At 46.1% G+C, this 19,195-nt stretch overlaps 1 protein-coding gene across 3 annotated transcripts in view; it reads right to left on the reverse strand.

Annotated features, from left to right (window-relative positions):
- DCLRE1C (DNA cross-link repair 1C) overlaps nucleotides 1–19,195 on the reverse strand; it is a 221,405-nt gene that overhangs the window by 37,867 nt on the left and 164,343 nt on the right. For 2 of the 3 annotated variants that reach the window (XM_063926920.1, XM_063926919.1), the window contains exons 5-9: nucleotides 16,607–16,662; nucleotides 14,636–14,737; nucleotides 7,024–7,096; nucleotides 6,807–6,947; nucleotides 5,330–5,431 (exon numbers count right to left, since the gene is read on the reverse strand). In XM_063926920.1, coding sequence (XP_063782990.1) covers nucleotides 5,330–5,431; nucleotides 6,807–6,947; nucleotides 7,024–7,096; nucleotides 14,636–14,737; nucleotides 16,607–16,662 — 474 coding nt within the window. The remainder of the gene's footprint in view (nucleotides 1–5,329; nucleotides 5,432–6,806; nucleotides 6,948–7,023; nucleotides 7,097–14,635; nucleotides 14,738–16,606; nucleotides 16,663–19,195) is intronic. The other variant, XM_063926921.1, reaches the window with a different exon arrangement.

The raw sequence follows: 19,195 nt of genomic DNA on the forward strand, positions 1-19,195 counted from the left end.
CCTGATGAACGTGTTCACTGAGGACCACGTAGCCGCCTTGCACAATTGTTCAGCGGACGCGCCTCGATGGGCCGCCCAAGAAGGTCCACAGACCGAGTAGAATGGGCTTTAATAGCAGCAGGAGCTGGAAGACCAGTCTGTGCATAGGCTTGTGCAATCACAATTCTAATCCGCCAGCCATGTTTGTGAAAACCAAAAAGTACAAAAAGGGTATCTGACCTCCTGAGGGAGGCAGTCCTCTCTACGTAAATAGGGAGAGCCCGTACCACATCCAAAGACTGCTCTTTGGAGGACAAACCAGAAGAGATAAAGGCCGGAACCACAATCTCTTGGTTAAGATGAAAAGATGATGATACCACCTTAGGTAGATAACCAGGACGAGTTCGAAGAACTGCCCGGTCATAGTGAAAAATCAGAAAGGGTGGACGACAGGACAAAGCGCCTAAGTCCGACACCATCCTAGCAGAGGCAATGCCAGTAAAAACACAACCTTAAGTGTAAGACATTTAAGTTCCAGAGACTCCAGAGGTTCAAATGGAGACTCTTGTAGGGCATTTAAGACAACAGACTGATCCCATGAAGCCACAGGCGGGACATAGGGAGGCTGAATCCGTAACACACCCCGAGTGAAAAGTAGAATGTCAGGAATAGACGCAATTTTCCTCTGAAACCACACAGACAAGGCAGATATATGAACCTTGAGGGAGGCCAGACAAAGGCCTAAATCTAGGCCTTGTTGCAGAAAAGCCAAAAGCATAGACCAGGCATGTCCAAACTGCGGCCCTCCAGCTGTTGTGAAACTACATATCCCAGCAGGCCCTGACAGTTTTGCTGTCAGAGAATGCTAAAGCTGTGTCAGGGCATGCTGGGATGTGTAGTTTCTCAACAGCTGGAGGGCCGCAGTTTGGACATGCCTGGCCTAGACGTTCTGAACGAATAGGCATCATAATTCTTAGCAGCACACCATGTGAAGTAAGAGTTCCAGACCCTGTAATTTATCCGTGCAGAAGCTGGTTTGTGGGGCTTCAACATAGTTTGAATAACCGCCTCAGAGATTCCCTCGGCCCTCAGGAGTAAAGCTTCAAGAGCCACACCGTGAAAGCCAGTCTGGCCAGGTCCGGATAGACACAAGGGCCCTGAACGAGGAGGTCTGGGCATTGAGGAAGTAGAAGAGGACGCTCTATCGATAGACCCTGCAGGTCTGAGAACCAATGCCGTATGGGCCACGCTGAAGCGACTAGAAGTAGTATTACTCTTTCTTGCTTGAATTTCTGTAGTACCCTGGGCAGGAGCGACACTGGAGGGAACACTTATGGCAGCTGAAAGTTCCATGGAATTGCCAGTGCGTCCAAGAACGCTGCTTGAGGATCCCTTGTCCTTGATCCGAAGACCGGAATCTTGTGATTGTGTCGAGACGCCATAAGGTCTACATTTGGTAGGCCCCACTTGTCCACTAGGAGTTGAAAGACTTCCGGATGAAGACTCCACTCTCCGGCGTGAACGTCCCGACAACTGAGGAAATCCGCCTCCCAGTTCAGGACTCCAGGAATAAACACTGCCGATACTGCTGGCAGATAGCGTTATGCCCAACAGGGGATTTGATACTTCCAGCATTGCCATGCGGCTTCGAGTACCGCCTTGATGATTTATGTACGCCACCGTGGTGGCGTTTAGTGATGAGCGGATTCGGTTTTACTCGGTTCTCAAAACCGAATCTTATTGGCTCACTGATGTCACGTGTTTTGGATAGCCAATAAGATTCGGTTTTGAGAACCGAGTAAAACCGAGTAAAACCGAATCCGCTCATCACTAGTGGCGTTGTCTGATTGTATTTGAACAGGCCTGTTCTGTACCAGAGGCAGGGCTAGTATCAATGCATTGAACACTGCCCACAATTCCAGAATGTTTTTTCAGGAGGAGAGATTCCTCCCTGGTCCACCGACTCTGGAGAGAGTGTTGCTCCAACACTGCGCCCCAACCCCGCAGACTGGCGATCGAGAAGGGACGGCCACTGCTCACTTGTAACTCAACTCCGCAGGGATAGAATAACGAGCTAACATCTTTTTAGACAGGGAAAATGTATTTCCTGGAGACGACCAGGATTCCGGACGTATGTCAATTAAATGGTCAGAATGTGGTAAGACTACTTTAGCAACCTTCTGACGTTTGAACTTATCAGGTTTGTTTCTTAGATGCAGTAGTAGTCTCAATGCCATCATCTATTTGGAAAATTAGCTTAATAGCCTCCACTAGGTCAGGAACATCAACCTGGGTTGTAGATTCCTCATCAGAAGCAACTGTATTCAGTGTCTGACGGTTCAGTAAATTTCCCATCCTCATCGGAAGAATTATCCGAAATATTAGAGGATTGTGAAGAAGAAATGGCCCGCTTAGATGACCTCTTGGCCCCAGAGGGGCGCGGGGCAGACTTTTGTCTAACCAAAGATTGATTTAATTGTTGTAATTGGGTAGACAGAGTATCCGCCCAGGGCGGATTAAGTACAGGGACAATATGTGGCAGTAACGAAACAGGAGGTCCCACAGGGAGCGCAAGACGTGTCACAAGTGTATTCAGCATACTTGAGAACGCTGCCAAAGGTGGGTCCTGATTGGCCACAGGTGCTGCAAGTTGACTGGGCGCCTGAACCAGCAGCTAAAACGTCCCCCTCATGTAAATACGTGGTGCCAGCACTGCAGGATGCAGAAGCATCTGCAGATTTCCCGCCCTGTGTGGCAGACATTATAAGGAATGTAGCTTTAGAGCGTAACAGTACAATATAGCCAGACAAACACAATACCTGCAAATGTGACAGTAAATACAGGACACAAACAGAGGATTTAAGCGGTATGAGGTGACTGAAACACATAGTAAAAATACCAAATTGTATATTCTGTGTAGCACTATAAATATGGGACCCTGACACACCGAGCCCCTCAGGGTACAGAATATAGGCCCTCATTCCGAGTTGTTCGCTCGCTAGCTGCTTTTAGCAGTCGTGCAAACGCTAAGCCGCGCGCCCTCTGGGAGTGTATCTTAGAAGTGCGAATGAAAAAAGTGCGGTTACAAAAAAAGATTGTGCAGCTTCTGAGCAGCTCCAGACCTACTCCTAGCTTGCGATTACTTCAGACTGTTTAGTTCCTGTTTTGACGTCATGAACACGCCCTGCGTTCGACCAGCCACGCCTGCTTTGGTATCTGTCACGCCTGCGTTTTTCCACACACTCCCCGAAAACGGTCAGTTACCTCCCAGAAACACCCACTTCCTGTCATAACTCTGCAGCCAGCAGTGCGACTGAAAAGCGTCGCTAGACCTTGTGTGAAACTGCTTCGGCTTTTGTGAAATTACGTCGCACATGCGCATTGCAATGTGTGTGATACAGAAGAATGAAATCCACACAACAGCTACAGGCACACTCAGTCACATGTACAATGCAGAAGTTATTACATATAAACAATAAAACTGCACTGGACTAGTAAAACTACATATAAATATGTATGAGTATAGATATAACAATGCACAGTAGATACTAGATGTATATCACAGAATACTTGTACTAAATATTCAGATAGGAGCACACTTGTTCTTAACTAACACTGTCTAAAATGACATGTAGAATACTTAAGTGTCTGCAAATGCACAGCACTGATGAGACAGGCGGCTTTACAGAGGAGACTGAGCCCTGCAGTCCTGGAGATAAGCCCAGCTAGTAGTGAAGATGGCGCCAAAATCTCTGTCAGGCAGTGAGGGAGAGCGAAATGCAGCTCCAGGGCAGAAACACCAGCAGTAGATGGCGCCAGCAGCTGGGGGAGGGGCTACAGGTCAGCCTTATCCCCTATGCCAGAGGTTCTCAAACTCGGTCATCGGGAGCCCACACAGTGCATGTTTTGCAGGTAACCCAGCAGGTGCACAGGTGTATTAATTACTCACTGACACATTTTAAAAGGTCCACAGGTGGAGCTAATTATTTCACTTGCGATTCTGTGAGGAGACCTGCAAAACATGCACTGTGTGGGCCCCCGAGGACCGAGTTTGAGTACCTCTGCCCTATGCTGAGCCTCACCACCGGGTACTGTGGAGCCTATAAAAAATGGATTTTAGTAAATCCGACCTGTGCTCCCGTGCCCTGGTGGATATAGTGGGGTCACTGTGCAGTACAGTGTCCACGCCAGCGGCGCGGTCAGTCTCTCGGGACAACGATTAACCGGCGGGTCCAACCTGAGGGACCCTCTTACCTCCTCCCTGATGTGCAGCCACGTGATCCTGGAGAGGGTCAGTGGTGGTGTGCCTGATGACAGCCGATGTGCCTCCACTGGAAGTACTCGGGAACCAAGCTGCTGGAGTATGCAGCACTGCTGGGGAGGTGATGGAACTGCAGCACAGAGTGTCAGACTGACATAAATAGTGCTGCGGCCCTTGAAGTCTTCTTAAAAAGCTCTTTTCAGGGCTGCCTAGCGCAGCTCCACCTGTTAGTGACCTGAACTGCAGGCACCAACTTATAAACTGAGCTCCAGTGTCTGGAGGCGGTGCAATGTATCCTGGAAACAGTCAAAGCTTTAGCCTGTTGGTGCCACGGATGAAGATCCAACTCTACACCCCGATGTATTCCCTGTGGAATCCCAGTGTACCCCGCTGCAGAAATTAATTTTTTCCCTCCAAATTCTACACAACACCCCATAATGACAACGTGAAAACAGTGAGACTTTTGCAAATTTATTAAAAATTAAAAAAAAACTAAGAAATCACATGTACATAAGTATTCACCGCCTTTGCCATGAAGCTCAAACCTTCAAAGCTTCCAGATATTTTCCTGTGCCCTTCCCCAGATTTGTGCCTGTCTACAGACAATTCCTTCTGACTTCATATTTGGTTTGTGCTCCGACATGCACTGTCAAGTGTGGGACCTTATACAGACAGGTGCGTGTCTTTCCAAATCATGTCTAATCAACTGAATTTACCTCAGGTGGACTCCAATTAAGCTGTAGGAACATCTCAAGGATGATCAGAGGAAACAGGATGCACCTGAGCTCAATTTTGAGCTTCATGGCAAAGGCTGTGAATACTTATGTACATGTGATTTCTTCGTTTTTATTTTTAATAAAATTGCAAAAATCTCAAAAACACTTTTTTGACGTTGTCATTATGGGGTATTGTGTGTAGAATTTTGAGGGAAAAATGAATTTATTCCATTGTGGAATAACGCGGTAACATAACAAAATGTGGGAAAAGTCAAGCGCTGTGAAAACTTTCCGGATGCACTGTATAGAAGTCACTTGTATACGTATAAATATTTAATATTAAAAATATTAACTTATTTTGAGTTTAACTTACCAGTGGATGCCGACACGCATGAATCTGTGTCCGGGAATCAGTTGTAATGTGGCAAAGAATCTCAGGCATGTTCCTAAACATATCTAATTTATTCACGTGCACCTACAATCAAAGGTATTACATTTTTAAAATACACATTCGACGGAAACACCCTTTTGTTAGCTCTGATTAAGGGCAAATGCAATATTCCTTGAGTTACACATTTTACTATTAATAACAACACATCAGTTATCAACTATTCAATAGCAAATTAATAACTGTTTGGGTGTATCCAGGACAAATCAGACACTGACTGTAAATCTATTTATGGAGTTCCAAGAGTCTCTGTGTAACTAACACTTAATAAGCCAAATGTAAAGCAATATAAAAACGCACATTCGTGATCAACAGAAAAAAAAAAAAAAAACTTTCCCATATTCCCCAGGGCATAATACAAGCGCAAATAAACGTAACTGCTAAATGATTAACTAAGAGGCTTATTTTATTACTCTTTATTTTCCCTCACCTATGGATATTTAGTGACTCACAAGACCTCACATTAGAATATTAATAATATTTTCTAAATATGTGCCAATCATAGTTTGAGATGGTAAATTTGGTGTAAAAATTACTAAATCTGTCATCAACAGTTGCTAAGTAAGTGGTGGGCAGCTTTGAATGTTAAATTATGTCCAGCTTGTTTAATAAAAAAGCATTTTTTGTATTTTTAGAGGCGTATTCTACTTTATGCTGCTGATACAGAGTTGAATGCAAGTCAGCATTAAATTACTCCCACACTGTGTGCACAGAGCTAGATGTGTAGATTTGTCTCGCCACTATCCAGACGCTTCTTTTGATACACATCACCATCAGTGCGCACTTACACCAGCCCTATTCACAGTGCAAAAGATCTGTCTGAAAACTATTAAGGAGGCACATCATTTCAAAGACGGTGTGTAAGTGCCATCCCCTGAATCTACTACTGTAAGTCCTGCAAAGCAGAGAGTGTTATTGTAAGGGGCCATAACTTTAAAAACTGCTGCACATTTAATGCCCTACAACCCACATTTTGTGTGTGTAGCAGCTACAAGGAAGCAGAGCTTGATAAAGCCACACTCCCTCTTCCAACCCCACTGGCAGTCACTGCTTGCGGGAGACTTGTAACTCCACCCACCCAGGGCATATCGGGTCCCGACAGAATAGCGGTGCATGCTGCAAGGTATCGGTGCTTTGTGTCAGACCCGTACTATGCATGCGAGGACAGGTTCTGCACTGGATAACAGATTTCCTGGCCTCTTGGTCAGAGCTTCGGCAGCTGGCTTGCGCGACTCCATGGGTCAAGCAGCCGGCCGATGTTGTCGCAGATGATCCGATGCTGCATCCTAGGTCGCAGCTTGGATCACTAATGCAAGCAGGAGGTGTGATTACATATTCACTGTACAGCTCTGTGTAATTGGACTGATGTCATTTAACATGAATAAGAATAGGCGTCTCTTACCTTTGCTCCAAATTCCTCACTCAGGTTTGTGAATAGATATTCATATCCATAAGCTGCTTTGCAGTTAAGCCAGACAACATGGTAAGGACTCAGCGTTATCCAGCTGCGTACCAACTCTAAAATCCCGATCAAGCATTCCTCCTACAACGAGAAGAATCCACAGAAACATTAGTTTCTAAAAGAACAAAATATAATTTCCACTGACCCAAAGACTTACCCTACTAGGAATCTGAAAAAATTTGGGGTCACAGAATGTTGTATCCAAATAAATGCTTTCAATGTTTTTCACTCTGTAAAATATTAACAAAAAAGAATCAGTCTACAGTATAATTACATAAAGTCTGGAGAACACTTTAAAAAAAAATAAAAAAATAAAAATACAAGTGTGGGTGATGGGGGGGAATAGCTTGGGAAACAGTTTGTTTCCAAAAAATGATGAGTAGGACACACAGCTTGCACTAGATACCTTTCTTAACACTGGACCCGTAAGCTGCACCAGAAAGTGGTCATACCCACTAAAACTAGTGATGTGACCCCACCAGAGGTCATCGGGCTTTCTGGCACTTCCTGTACAGCATGCTGCAGAGACACAGTGATGGTCTATAGATGTAGTTATCTGCAATGTGTCACTGCCAGAGACTGGGTAGTATGCATTATTTTCTATGTAAGTTTGTTCAGTGTATTATAAAGGCAACAACATTTTTGGTTGAAATAGGAATTCAATGTCAACCGAATTTAGCATTCCACTTAAATATCTGTGCAACTAAGCCCATTAGAACATATTTTTGCATTGATTGGGTAGATAATATTGATGAAATCTATAAAGAAAGTTATAAACACAAAAAACAATACTCTTGGGAATTCATAGTAAGGAAAAAAAAATAAGAATTTACTCACCGGTAATTCTATTTCTCGTAGTCTGTAGTGGATGCTGGGGACTCCGTAAGGACCATGGGGAATAGACGGGCTCCGCAGGAGACTGGGCACTCTAAAGAAAGATTCAGTACTATCTGGTGTGCACTGGCTCCTCCCTCTATGCCCCTCCTCCAGACCTCAGTTAAGGAAACTGTGCCCGGAAGAGCTGACATTACAAGGAAAGGATTTTGGAATCCAGGGTAAGACTCATACCAGCCACACCAATCACACTGTACAACTTGTGATAAACTTACCCAGTTAACAGTATGAACAACAACTGAGCATCACTCAACCGATGCTACATAACCATAACCCTTAGTTAAGCAATAACTATATACACGTATTGCAGAAAGTCCGCACTTGGGACGGGCGCCCAGCATCCACTAAGGACTACGAGAAATAGAATTACCGGTGAGTAAATTCTTATTTTCTCTAACGTCCTAGTGGATGCTGGGGACTCCGTAAGGACCATGGGGATTATACCAAAGCTCCCAAACGGGCGGGAGAGTGCGGATGACTCTGCAGCACCGAATGGGCAAACACCAGGTCCTCCTCAGCCAGGGTATCAAACTTGTAGAATTTTGCAAACGTGTTTGAACCCGACCAAGTAGCAGCTCGGCAAAGCTGTAATACCGAGACCCCTCGGGCAGCCGCCCAAGAAGAGCCCACCTTCCTTGTGGAATGGGCTTTCACTGATTTTGGATGCGGCAATCCAGCCGCAGAATGAGCCTGCTGAATCGTGTTACAGATCCAGCGAGCAATGGTTTGCTTTGAAGCAGGAGCACCCAGCTTGTTGGATGCATACAGGATAAACAGCGAGTCAGTTTTCCTGACTCCAGCCGTCCTGGCAACATAGATATTCAAAGCCCTGACTACATCAAGCAACTTGGAATCCTCCAAGTCACGAGTAGCCGCAGGCACCACAATGGGTTGGTTCAAATGAAAAGATGACACCACCTTTGGCAGAAACTGCGGACGAGTCCGCAATTCTGCCCTATCCATATGGAAAACCAGATAGGGGCTTTTACATGACAAAGCCGCCAATTCTGACACACGCCTAGCTGAGGCTAAGGCCAACAGCATGACCACTTTCCACGTGAGATACTTTAGCTCCACTGTCTTAAGTGGCTCAAACCAGTGGGATTTCAGGAAACCCAAGACCACGTTAAGATCCCAAGGTACCACTGGTGGCACAAAAGGAGGCTGCATATGCAGCACTCCCTTAACAAACGTCTGAACCTCAGGCAGTGAAGCCAGTTCTTTTTTAAAGAAAATGGATAGGGCCGAAATCTGGACCTTTATGGACCCTAATTTTAGGCCCATAGTCACACCTGACTGTAGGAAGTGCAGGAATCGACCCAGCTGGAATTCCTCTGTAGGGGCCTTCCTGGCCTCACACCAAGCAACATATTTTCGCCATATATGGTGATAATGTTTTGCTGTCACGTCCTTCCTAGCCTTTATCAGCGTAGGAATAACTGCATCCGGAATGCCCTTTTCTGCTAGGATCCGGCGTTCAACCGCCATGCCGTCAAACGCAGCCGCGGTAAGTCCTGGAACAGACAGGGCCCCTGTAGCAACAGGTCCTGTCTGAGAGGCAGAGGCCATGGGTCCTCTGTGAGCATTTCTTGCAGTTCCGGGTACCAAGTCCTTCTTGGCCAATCCGGAACAATGAGTATTGTTCTCACTCCCCTTTTTCTTACGATTCTCAGTACCCTGGGTATGAGAGGAAGAGGAGGAAACACATAGACCAACTGGAATACCCACGGTGTCACCAGTGCGTCCACAGCTATCGCCTGAGGGTCCCTTGACCTGGCGCAATACCTCTTTAATTTTTTGTTGAGGCGGGACGCCATCATGTCCAGCTGTGGCAGTTCCCATCGATTTACAATATGCGTGAAGACTTCTTGATGAAGTCCCTACTCTCCCGGGTGGAGGTCGTGTCTGCTGAGGAAGTCTGCTTCCCAGTTGTCCACTCCCGGAATGAACACTGCTGACAGTGCTTGCACGTGATTCTCCGCCCAACGAAGAATCCTGGTGGCTTCCGCCATTGCCACCCTGCTTCTTGTGCCGCCCTGGCGGTTTACATGAGCGACTGCCGTGATGTTGTCTGACTGAATCAGCACTGGTTGGTCTCGAAGCAGAGACTCCGCTTGTATATGGCCCGTAGCTCCAGGATATTTATGTGCAGACAAGTCTCCTGACTTGACCACAGCCCTTGGAAGTTTCTTCCTTGAGTGACCACGGATGCAAGCCCCCCACCCTCGGAGGCTTGCATCCGTGGTCACCAGGACCCAGTCCTGTATGCCGAATCTGCGGCCCTCGAGGAGGTGAGCACCTTGTATCCACCACAGAAGAGATACCCTTGTCCTTGGAGACAGGGTTATTTTCTGATGCATCTGAAGATGCGATCCGGACCATTTGTCCAGCAGATCCCACTGAAAGATCCTCGCATGGAACCTGCCGAAGGGAATGGCTTCGTATGACGCCACCATCTTTCCCAGGACTCGTGTGCAGTGATGCACAGACACCTGTTTTGGCTTTAGGAGGTCTCTGACCAGAGTCACGAGCTCCTGAGCCTTCTCCTCCGGGAGAAACACCTTCTTCTGGTCTGTGTCCAGAATCATGCCCAGGAAGGGTAGACGCGTCGCAGGAATCAGCTGCGACTTTGGAATGTTCAGAATCCAGTCGTGCTGACGCAACACTTCCTGAGAGTGTGCTACGCTGATCAGCAACTGCTCCCTGGACCTCGCCTTTATGAGGAGATCGTCCAAGTATGGGATAATTGTAACCCCTTGCTTCCGAAGGAGCACCATCATTTCCGCCATCACCTTGGTAAAAACTCTCGGTGCCGTGGACAGGCCAAACGGCAACGTCTGGAATTGGTAATGACCGTCCCGTACCACAAACCTGAGGTACCCCTGATGAGGCGGATAAATGGGGACATGCAAGTAAGCATCCTTGATGTCCAGAGACACCATAAAATCCCCCTCTTCCAGGCTTGCAATGACCGCTCTGAGCGATTCCATTTAGAACTTGAATTTCTTCAGATAAATGTTCAGGGATTTTAAATTTAAAATGGGTCTGACCGAACCGTCCGGTTTCGGTACCACAAACATAGTGGAATAGTAGCCCCTTCCCCGTTGAAGGGGGGAACGTCTACCACCACCTGCTGGAGTAAAAGTTTGTGAATTGCCGCCAACACTATCTCCCTTTCCATGGGGAAGTTGGTAAGGCCGATTTTAGGTAATGGTGAGGGGGCGTCACCTCGAATTCCAGCTTGTATCCCTGAGACACAATTTGTATAGCCCAAGGATCCACCTGTGAGCGAACCCACTGGTGGCTGAAATGTCGGAGACGCGCCCCCACGGCTCCTGGCTCCGCCTGTGTAGCCCCAGCGTCATGCGGTGGATTTAGTGGAAGCCGGGGAAGACTTTTGTTCCTGGGAACTAGCTGCATGGTGCAGCTTTTTTCCTCTACCCCTGCCTCTGGCAAGAAAGGACGCACCTCTGACCTTCTTGCTCTTCTGAGAACGAAAGGACTGCATTTGGTAATACGGTGCTTTCTTAGGCTGTGGAGGGACATAAGGCAAGAAATTTGACTTCCCAGCCGTAGCTGTGGAAACTAGGTCCGAGAGACCGTCCCCAAACAATTCCTCACCCTTATAAGGTAAAACCTCCATGTGTTTTTTAGAGTCGGTATCCCCTGTCCATTGCCGAGTCCATAAGACCCTTCTGGCAGAAATGGACATTGCGTTTACTCTAGAGCCCAGCAGGCAAATGTCCCTCTGGGCATCCCGCATATATAGGACCGCGTCCTTGATATGTGCCAGGGTCAGTAGAACAGTGTCCCTGTCCAGGGTATCTATCTCCTCAGACAGAGTATCCGTCCATGCAGCTACCGCACTACACATCCAGGCCGAAGCAATTGCTGGCCTCAGCAGTGTGCCAGAATGTGTATAAACAGACTTCAGGATAGCTTCCTGCTTTCTATCCGCAGGATCCTTTAGGGCGGCCGTATCCTGAGACGGCAGGGCCACCTTCTTAGACAAGCGTGTCAACGCCTTGTCTACCCTAGGGGAGGATTCCCAGCGTAACCTGTCCGTTGGCGGGAAAGGATACGCCATAAGTAATCTCTTGGAAATGATCACCTTCCTGTCAGGGGAATCCCACGCTTTTTCACATAATTCATTTAATTCATGTGAAGGGGGAAAAGTCACTTCATGCTTTTTCTCCCCATACATATAAATCCTCTTGTCAGGGACAGGATTTTCCTCAGAAATGTGTAATACATCCTTCATTGCTACAATCATGTAGCGGATGGCTTTAGTCATTTTAGGCTGCAACTTTGCCTCATCGTCATCGACACTGGAGTCAGATTCCGTGTCGACATCTGTGTCAACTATCTGGGATAGTGTGCGCTTTTGAGACCCTGACGGCCTCTGCGCTGTAGGATCAGGCATGGGCTGAGACCCTGACTGTCCCAAGGTTACAGTTTTATCCAATCTGTTATGCAAGGAGTTTACATTATCATTTAACACCTTCCACATATCCATCCAATCAGGTGTCGGCACCGTCACCACACTCAGCTGCGCTTGTTCTGCCTCCACGTATCCTTCCTCATCAAACATGTCGACACAGGCGTACCGACACACAGCACACACACAGGGAATGCTCTGTCTGAGGACAGGACCCCACAAAGGCTTTTGGGGAGACAGAGAGAGAGTATGCCAGCACACACCCCAGCGCTATATAACCCAGGGATTACACTGTACCTTAGCGTTTACCACGTAGCTGCTGTTAAATATATCTCTGCGCCTAAATTTATGTGCCCCCCCCCTCTCTTTTTTACCCTCTATTGCACCTGTATACTGCAGGGGAGAGCCTGGGGAGCGTCCTTCCAGCGGAGCTGTGAAGAGAAAATGGCGCTGGTGTGCTGAGGAAGAAGGCCCCGCCCCCTCAGCGGCGGGCTTCTGTCCCGCTTTAATGTGTAAAAAATGGCGGGGGCTCGGGCATATATACAGTCCCAGACTGTATATATGTCTATTTTTGCCAAAAAGGTAATTAATTGCTGCCCAGGGCGCCCCTGCGCCATTCACCCTACAATGACCGGAGTGTGCGGTGTGCTGTGGGAGCAATGGCGCACAGCTGCAGTGCTGTGCGCTACCTTAAGTGAAGACAGGAGTCTTCAGCCGCCGATTTTGATGTCTTCATGCTTCTGCTGCTTCTGTACTTCTGGCTCTGCGAGGGGGACGGATGCGTGGCTCCGGGAACGGACGATCAAGGTTAGGTACCTGTGTTCGATCCCTCTGGAGCTAATGGTGTCCAGTAGCCTAAGAAGCGCTACCTAGCTGCCGTGAGTAGGTTTGCTTCTCTCCCCTCAGTCCCTCGTAGCAGAGAGTCTGTTGCCAGCAGAAGCTCTCTGAAAATAAAAAACCTGACAAAATACTTTCTTTTCTAGCAAGCTCAGGAGAGCCCACTAGGAGCACCCAGCTCTGGCCGGGCACAGATTCTAACTGAGGTCTGGAGGAGGGGCATAGAGGGAGATGCCAGTGCACACCAGATAGTACTGAATCTTTCTTTAGAGTGCCCAGTCTCCTGCGGAGCCCGTCTATTCCCCATGGTCCTTACGGAGTCCCCAGCATCCACCAGGACGTTAGAGAAATGTGTATTCCAATCATAACAGTTTGGATCTCAACAAAAACCTTTGTAGACAATAAGGGTGAGATTCAAATGATATATCATGCCCAATTTCCTTTCTAAAATGACCTCTGTTATCGCGCATATTGTACCCATAGTAATCAGGTTTACTGTGTAAAGGGTTGGGTGCCTCACTACTTCGTGGGGTAGCAAGATGAAATAATGATACAACGTCCCTGAGGGCAGAAAAAAAACGTGTGGAAATAAGTGAAGGGAATTGAATCCCGCCCTAAGAGGGAATTCAATTACACCCAGTAGTTTACTAGGTGAGAAAAAAGGTTGGCTATTCTATTAGAGCCCTTTTTTCTCGCCCAATAAATTACCCTGTGATCAGGCATTAACTCACAGAATCCAGGAAAGTTTTTGGGCCTGTGTGTTAATGGGCGCGCGGTGCCCGATAACAGGCTATATATCAGGGACTTCTTTTCTAGTCTCCTCAAACCCAAATCTAAATCCCTGTTAAAGGCAACCTGTGGGCTGCAGTCAGGGCTAATTGAATAGCCCTGGAGGATCGATTAGTCCATGGTAATTTACCGCGGCTAATTGAATCCCCCCCATGAGCACTTACAAACCATGAGCCCTCCTATACCCCACATACCAATCAACAGGTGTGAAAGGTAACAGGGACTGGGCAATAACTCCCAGAGATATAGCACTATTAAACATATCACATTTTCATTGTAAGGCACTGTGTACCCTGGGTGGTACCACATAAATAAAACAGGATTATAATAATACTTGTACAGATCAATGATGGTACTGAATCTAGTGTCCCAAATGACCTTATGTCACTATAAGTTACATTAGTGAATTATGTTTAACAAAGACAATGGGCAGTACCCAATCACCCGTGCTGTAACACAATATTTTTACATATTGGCATAAAATAGGTTTTTAAACCCATATGAACACATTTCTAAACCTCTTACAGCCAGAGCCGGTGCAAGGTTTCTCGGCACCCAGGCAAATATTCTTCCTACTGCGCCCCCCACCACCACAAACCAATACCCACTTCCTAGCCTCTCGGGTGAAAGTGTGGCGATAGCATATTACAAGTTCCACAGCTGCATCCTGCATTAAGTATGAAAAGGTCTCTCTCAGAGACATCCTTAACTTTACAATAGGCAAACTCAGTGGCGCCCTAGGAAGCAGGCTAATGGTAGAGACGGCCCTGATTACAGCAGCAATATCACGGTAAAGCACTGTCCTCAGCACCTGTTTCCAGAATGCAAGAGTTCCATACGAGCAACTTCTCCTTTAGCCAGCCTGAAATCCCCAGTGTATAGAACGGTACCATTTTGTCCTTGAAACAAAAACCTGAAATACATTTGAGTATCAGCATCATCTCAATTCATCGTGTAAAATCAGTTAAATACATAATTTAACTGTATAACAATAATAATAATAATAATAATAATAATAATAATAATAATTTAAAAAAAAAATCAGCCTAATTTATCTATAAGACAATGGGGCAGATGTATTAACCTGCAGAAGGCATAAGGAAGTGATAAATCAGTGACATGTGCAAGGTGATAAAGGCACCAGCCAATCAGATCCTGTTAATTTACATATTGGAGCGGATTGGCTGGTGTGTTTATCACCTTGCACATATCACTGGTTTATCACTTCCTTATGCCTTCTCCAGGTTAATACATCTGCCCCAATGTGTGAAATATTAGAGGATATAAAACAGAAATCATTAAACACAGGACAACTGTTTATAGGAATAAAGTAATAGCAGTCAAATCAGAGCACTAGCACATAAAGTGTAGGAAGTCGTAGGAAGTTAGCAATGAAGACTTATAGTAAACAAAATATTAAGCAAGTATAGTGAACCTGTAGTTGCATACACTTTGAGGCACCTAATAAATAAAATGCATTATTAATAATAATAATAATAATAATATCTGTACCTGAATCAAAACCAACAGTCACTAAGGCCCAGATTTATCAAGCCTCAGAGAGCAATAAATAGAACGGCGATAAAGACACTGGTAGGTGTATACAGGGCCAGCAGGGACACTTGTATGGGGCCCCAAGGATAAGAGGGGCCCCAGGGCTACACCACTTAGTGCCCAGCAGGGATTTGAGCCGTCTTGTCCAAATAGGGCAGCGAGCTGTGGGCAGCGTGGACACAGCCTCAGAGTGACAGGAGCCTCTTGCACACAGTGGCTGTGCGGCACGAGTGTGCAGTTACGGGACATGGCTGCAGCTCTGCTGGCCAGGATTCCCATGCCCTGCACCAGACTCTTCTGGAGGGGGTCTGCTGTGCGGTGTTCGGGTCTGGGTACTGGGGAGTGCAATTCAGGTGAGTCTCTCTACGACGTAAGAGTGCCTTGGTGAGGGTATACAGGGCTTTGGGATGGGGTGGGGGAGGGATGGGAATGCAGCATGGACTCATTGGGGAGAAACAGACTGCGGGGGTCCCAGAGATATCACTGTACAGGGCCCCAAGATTTCTGTTGCCGGCCCTGGGTGTATCATGCAACAAGATGAATATATGAATTCCAACCTACATTTATATATAGGTATAAAATCAATACAAAGCACACCGTGAAAAGCAAAGTGATCAGTTCAACTTCATACGGTTGTCCTGCAAAGTGTAAATGCACCGAAATGAACTCCCACTTTCAGTGGTAAAGATGGTATTTTTAAATAAAAAAATAATAACTGTTTAAACAACAAAACTTGTAGCTACAAACACCTGCACACTTGCTGTTACTGTGGCTATAAAACAGCTTGTATCCCTCACTCTGAGAGACAAAACCTACACTTTCATTGGGGGCCTCTTCCTGTTTTTATCGGCAACATAAAACACTGACACACAAATAGGACATTTTAAACTCGTAGGGGTATATTCAATCAAGGTCGAAACTGCCGTCTTGTCGAAAAAGATGTCAGTTTTTTACTTTTTCAGGTCAGAAGGGGTTCCGACCTATTCAGCCCCCAGCTTTTTTTTTTTCTTTTTTTTTCGAAAAGTCAGGGAATTTGACTTGTCGAATAGTACGTGAATTGGCGGTATAGCTGCCGATTCACGTACTTCTGAGGGAAACGGGGCCAAATTCGACAGGTTTTGGCCCCATTTCCGACCATCTCAGTTCGACTTAAAAAAAAAAAGACAAAAGGGAAACAATATTGTTTAAATAGAGCAGACATAGTAAAAAGCATTACGGAGTATGTTACATTACAGAGCCTGGACAGTGACCCGCTGGTAAAAGTGTGACCAAAACAGCTTCTTTCTGCAAGAGAAATTAAATGTATTTTACAAAATAAAATATTTTTCTTTTCAAATCATCTCCTTTACAAATGTTTCATTATTACTTCCAGAAGACACACACACACAATACGACCGAGAAATATGCGCAGAGCAGTCTTAACTGTAAGAGGGATATTCAACTGAAAACACATAGGATCCGCAAAATGCTGTAGGCCCGTATGTTTCCACGGCTGCGACTGGGAAAAATAAGCCTGCTTTTGCGGATTTGGTTTCGCCTGCATAAGGTAGGTGATACAAAATCTCGGATAAGTGCTGGCATCATGGCTAATTGGGTAGCCTGGGGCGGCTTAATTGAATACCGCCCTAAAGATGATTTCTGGGTGCAGTAGTTATAAGATGGCAAGCTTGGCATTTAGAGTGTCACCTCCAGCATCTGTGGGTGGATTCTCGATAGGATTACTAATGTCAGAGTTTTTTACATTTATATAAAGATTTACTAATGGGAAACATTTATGCTGAAATACGTCATTTTTCAATGCATTTAGTGGAAAAATGGACATAAAAGATCAGATTTGTGTTATGCACATACATGTGTCATGCATTACAGTAGGCGTATTCTGCTCACAACGGCTTTCAGACAACGTGCCCATAACTGAATCTGCACGTACAGACTGAAAATCAACCAGTGTTTATTAGCATTGCTGTGGGGAATGCCATCTAATACACATCTTACATTTTTTACTGATCTTAATCTTTTATTTTCTTTTTGCCAACAGACAAAAGTTTGCCAAAATATGCACGGTTAGTAAATTTACTGACATGTTGTAACCAATTAGCAAGCAAAATAGGATTTTAATTACCTACCGGTAAATCCTTTTCTCGTAGTCCATAGAGGATGCTGGGGTCCACATTAGTACCATGGGGTATAGACGGGTCCACTAGGAGCCATGGGCACTTTAAGAGTTTAATAATGTGGGCTGGCTCCTCCCTCTATGCCCCTCCTACCAGTCTCAGTCTAGAAACTGTTCCCGAGGAGATGGATATACTTCAAGAGAAGGAAATACACAGATAGTGGTGAGATTCACACCAGCTCACACATACAAGGCAAACCAAGCTAACCAGCTTGAAACAATTCATTAACAGCTGAACAGCAGTACTTAACCAAGTAACAAAGCAGTACTGAACCAAGTAACAACTGCAGGAAAACGAAGCGCTGGGCGGGCGCCCAGCATCCTCTACGGACTACGAGAAACGGATTTACCGGTAGGTAACCAAAATCCTATTTTCTCTTACGTCCTAGAGGATGCTGGGGTCCACATTAGTACCATGGGGATGTACCAAAGCTCCCAGTACGGGAGGGAGAGCGCGGAGGCTCCTGCAGAACAGATTGACCAAACTTTAGGTCCTTAGAGGCCAAAGTATTGAACTTGTAGAACTTAGCAAACGTGTTCGACCCTGACTAAGTTGCTGCTCAGTAAAGTTGTAAAGCCAAGACACCCCGGTCAGCCGCCCAGGAAGAACCCACTTTATGAGTAGAGTGGGCCTTAACAGATTTTGGACACGGCAAGCCTGCCGTAGAATAAGCATGCTGGATAGTGAACCGGATCCACCGAGAAATCATCTGCTTAGAAGCAGGAAACCCAATCATCTTGTTGGGATCATAAAAGGAAAAAAAGAGAGTCCGACTTTCTGTAACGTGAAGTCCTCTTCACATAAATCCTCAAAGCCCTCACAACATCCAAGGACTTTGAGGTAATTGAGCAGTCAGTAGCCACTGGCACCACAATAGGTTGGTTGATAAGAAAAGCCGACACAACCTTTGGAATAAATTGCTAACGCGTCCTGAGCTCAGCTCTATCTTTATGGAAAATCAAGTAGGGGTTCTTATAGGACAATGCCCCCAATTCAGACACACGCCTAGCAGAAGCTAATGCCAACAGTGTAACCGCGTTCCAACTAAGAAACTTGACCTCAACCTCCTGTAAAGGCTCAACCAATCCGATTGCAGGAACTGCAACACCACGTTAAGATCCCAAGGTGCCGTAGAAGGCACATAGGGAGGCTGGACGTGTAGCACCCCTTTCAAGAAAGTCTGAACCTCAGGGAGGGAAGCCAACTGTTTCTGAAAGAAAATGGACAAGGCCGAAGTCTGGACTTTTATGGAGCCCAAACGTAGGCCCACATCCACACCTGCTTGCAGAAAGAGAAGAAACTGCCCAAGTTGAAACTCTACCGTAGGAAACTTCTTGGATTCACACCAAGACACACACTTTTTCCAAATGCGATGGCAATGTTTAGACGTTACTCCTTTCCTAGCCTGTATCAGGGTAGGAATAACTTTTCGGAATGCTTTTTCCGAGGTAAGATCTGGCGTTCAACCTCCATGCCGTCAAACGTAGCCGTGGTAAGTCTTGATAAGCGAACGGTCCCTGTTGTAGAAGGTCCTCTCGAAGAGGAAGAGGCCTCAGATCTTCCAGCAGTAACTCCAGAAGATCCGCATACCAAGCCCTTCTTGGCCAGTCTGGAGCAATGAGGATCGCCTGAACTCTTGTTTT

Source organism: Pseudophryne corroboree, chromosome 6 (genome assembly GCF_028390025.1).
Source record: "Pseudophryne corroboree isolate aPseCor3 chromosome 6, aPseCor3.hap2, whole genome shotgun sequence".
Taxonomy (NCBI): Eukaryota; Metazoa; Chordata; class Amphibia; order Anura; family Myobatrachidae; genus Pseudophryne; species Pseudophryne corroboree.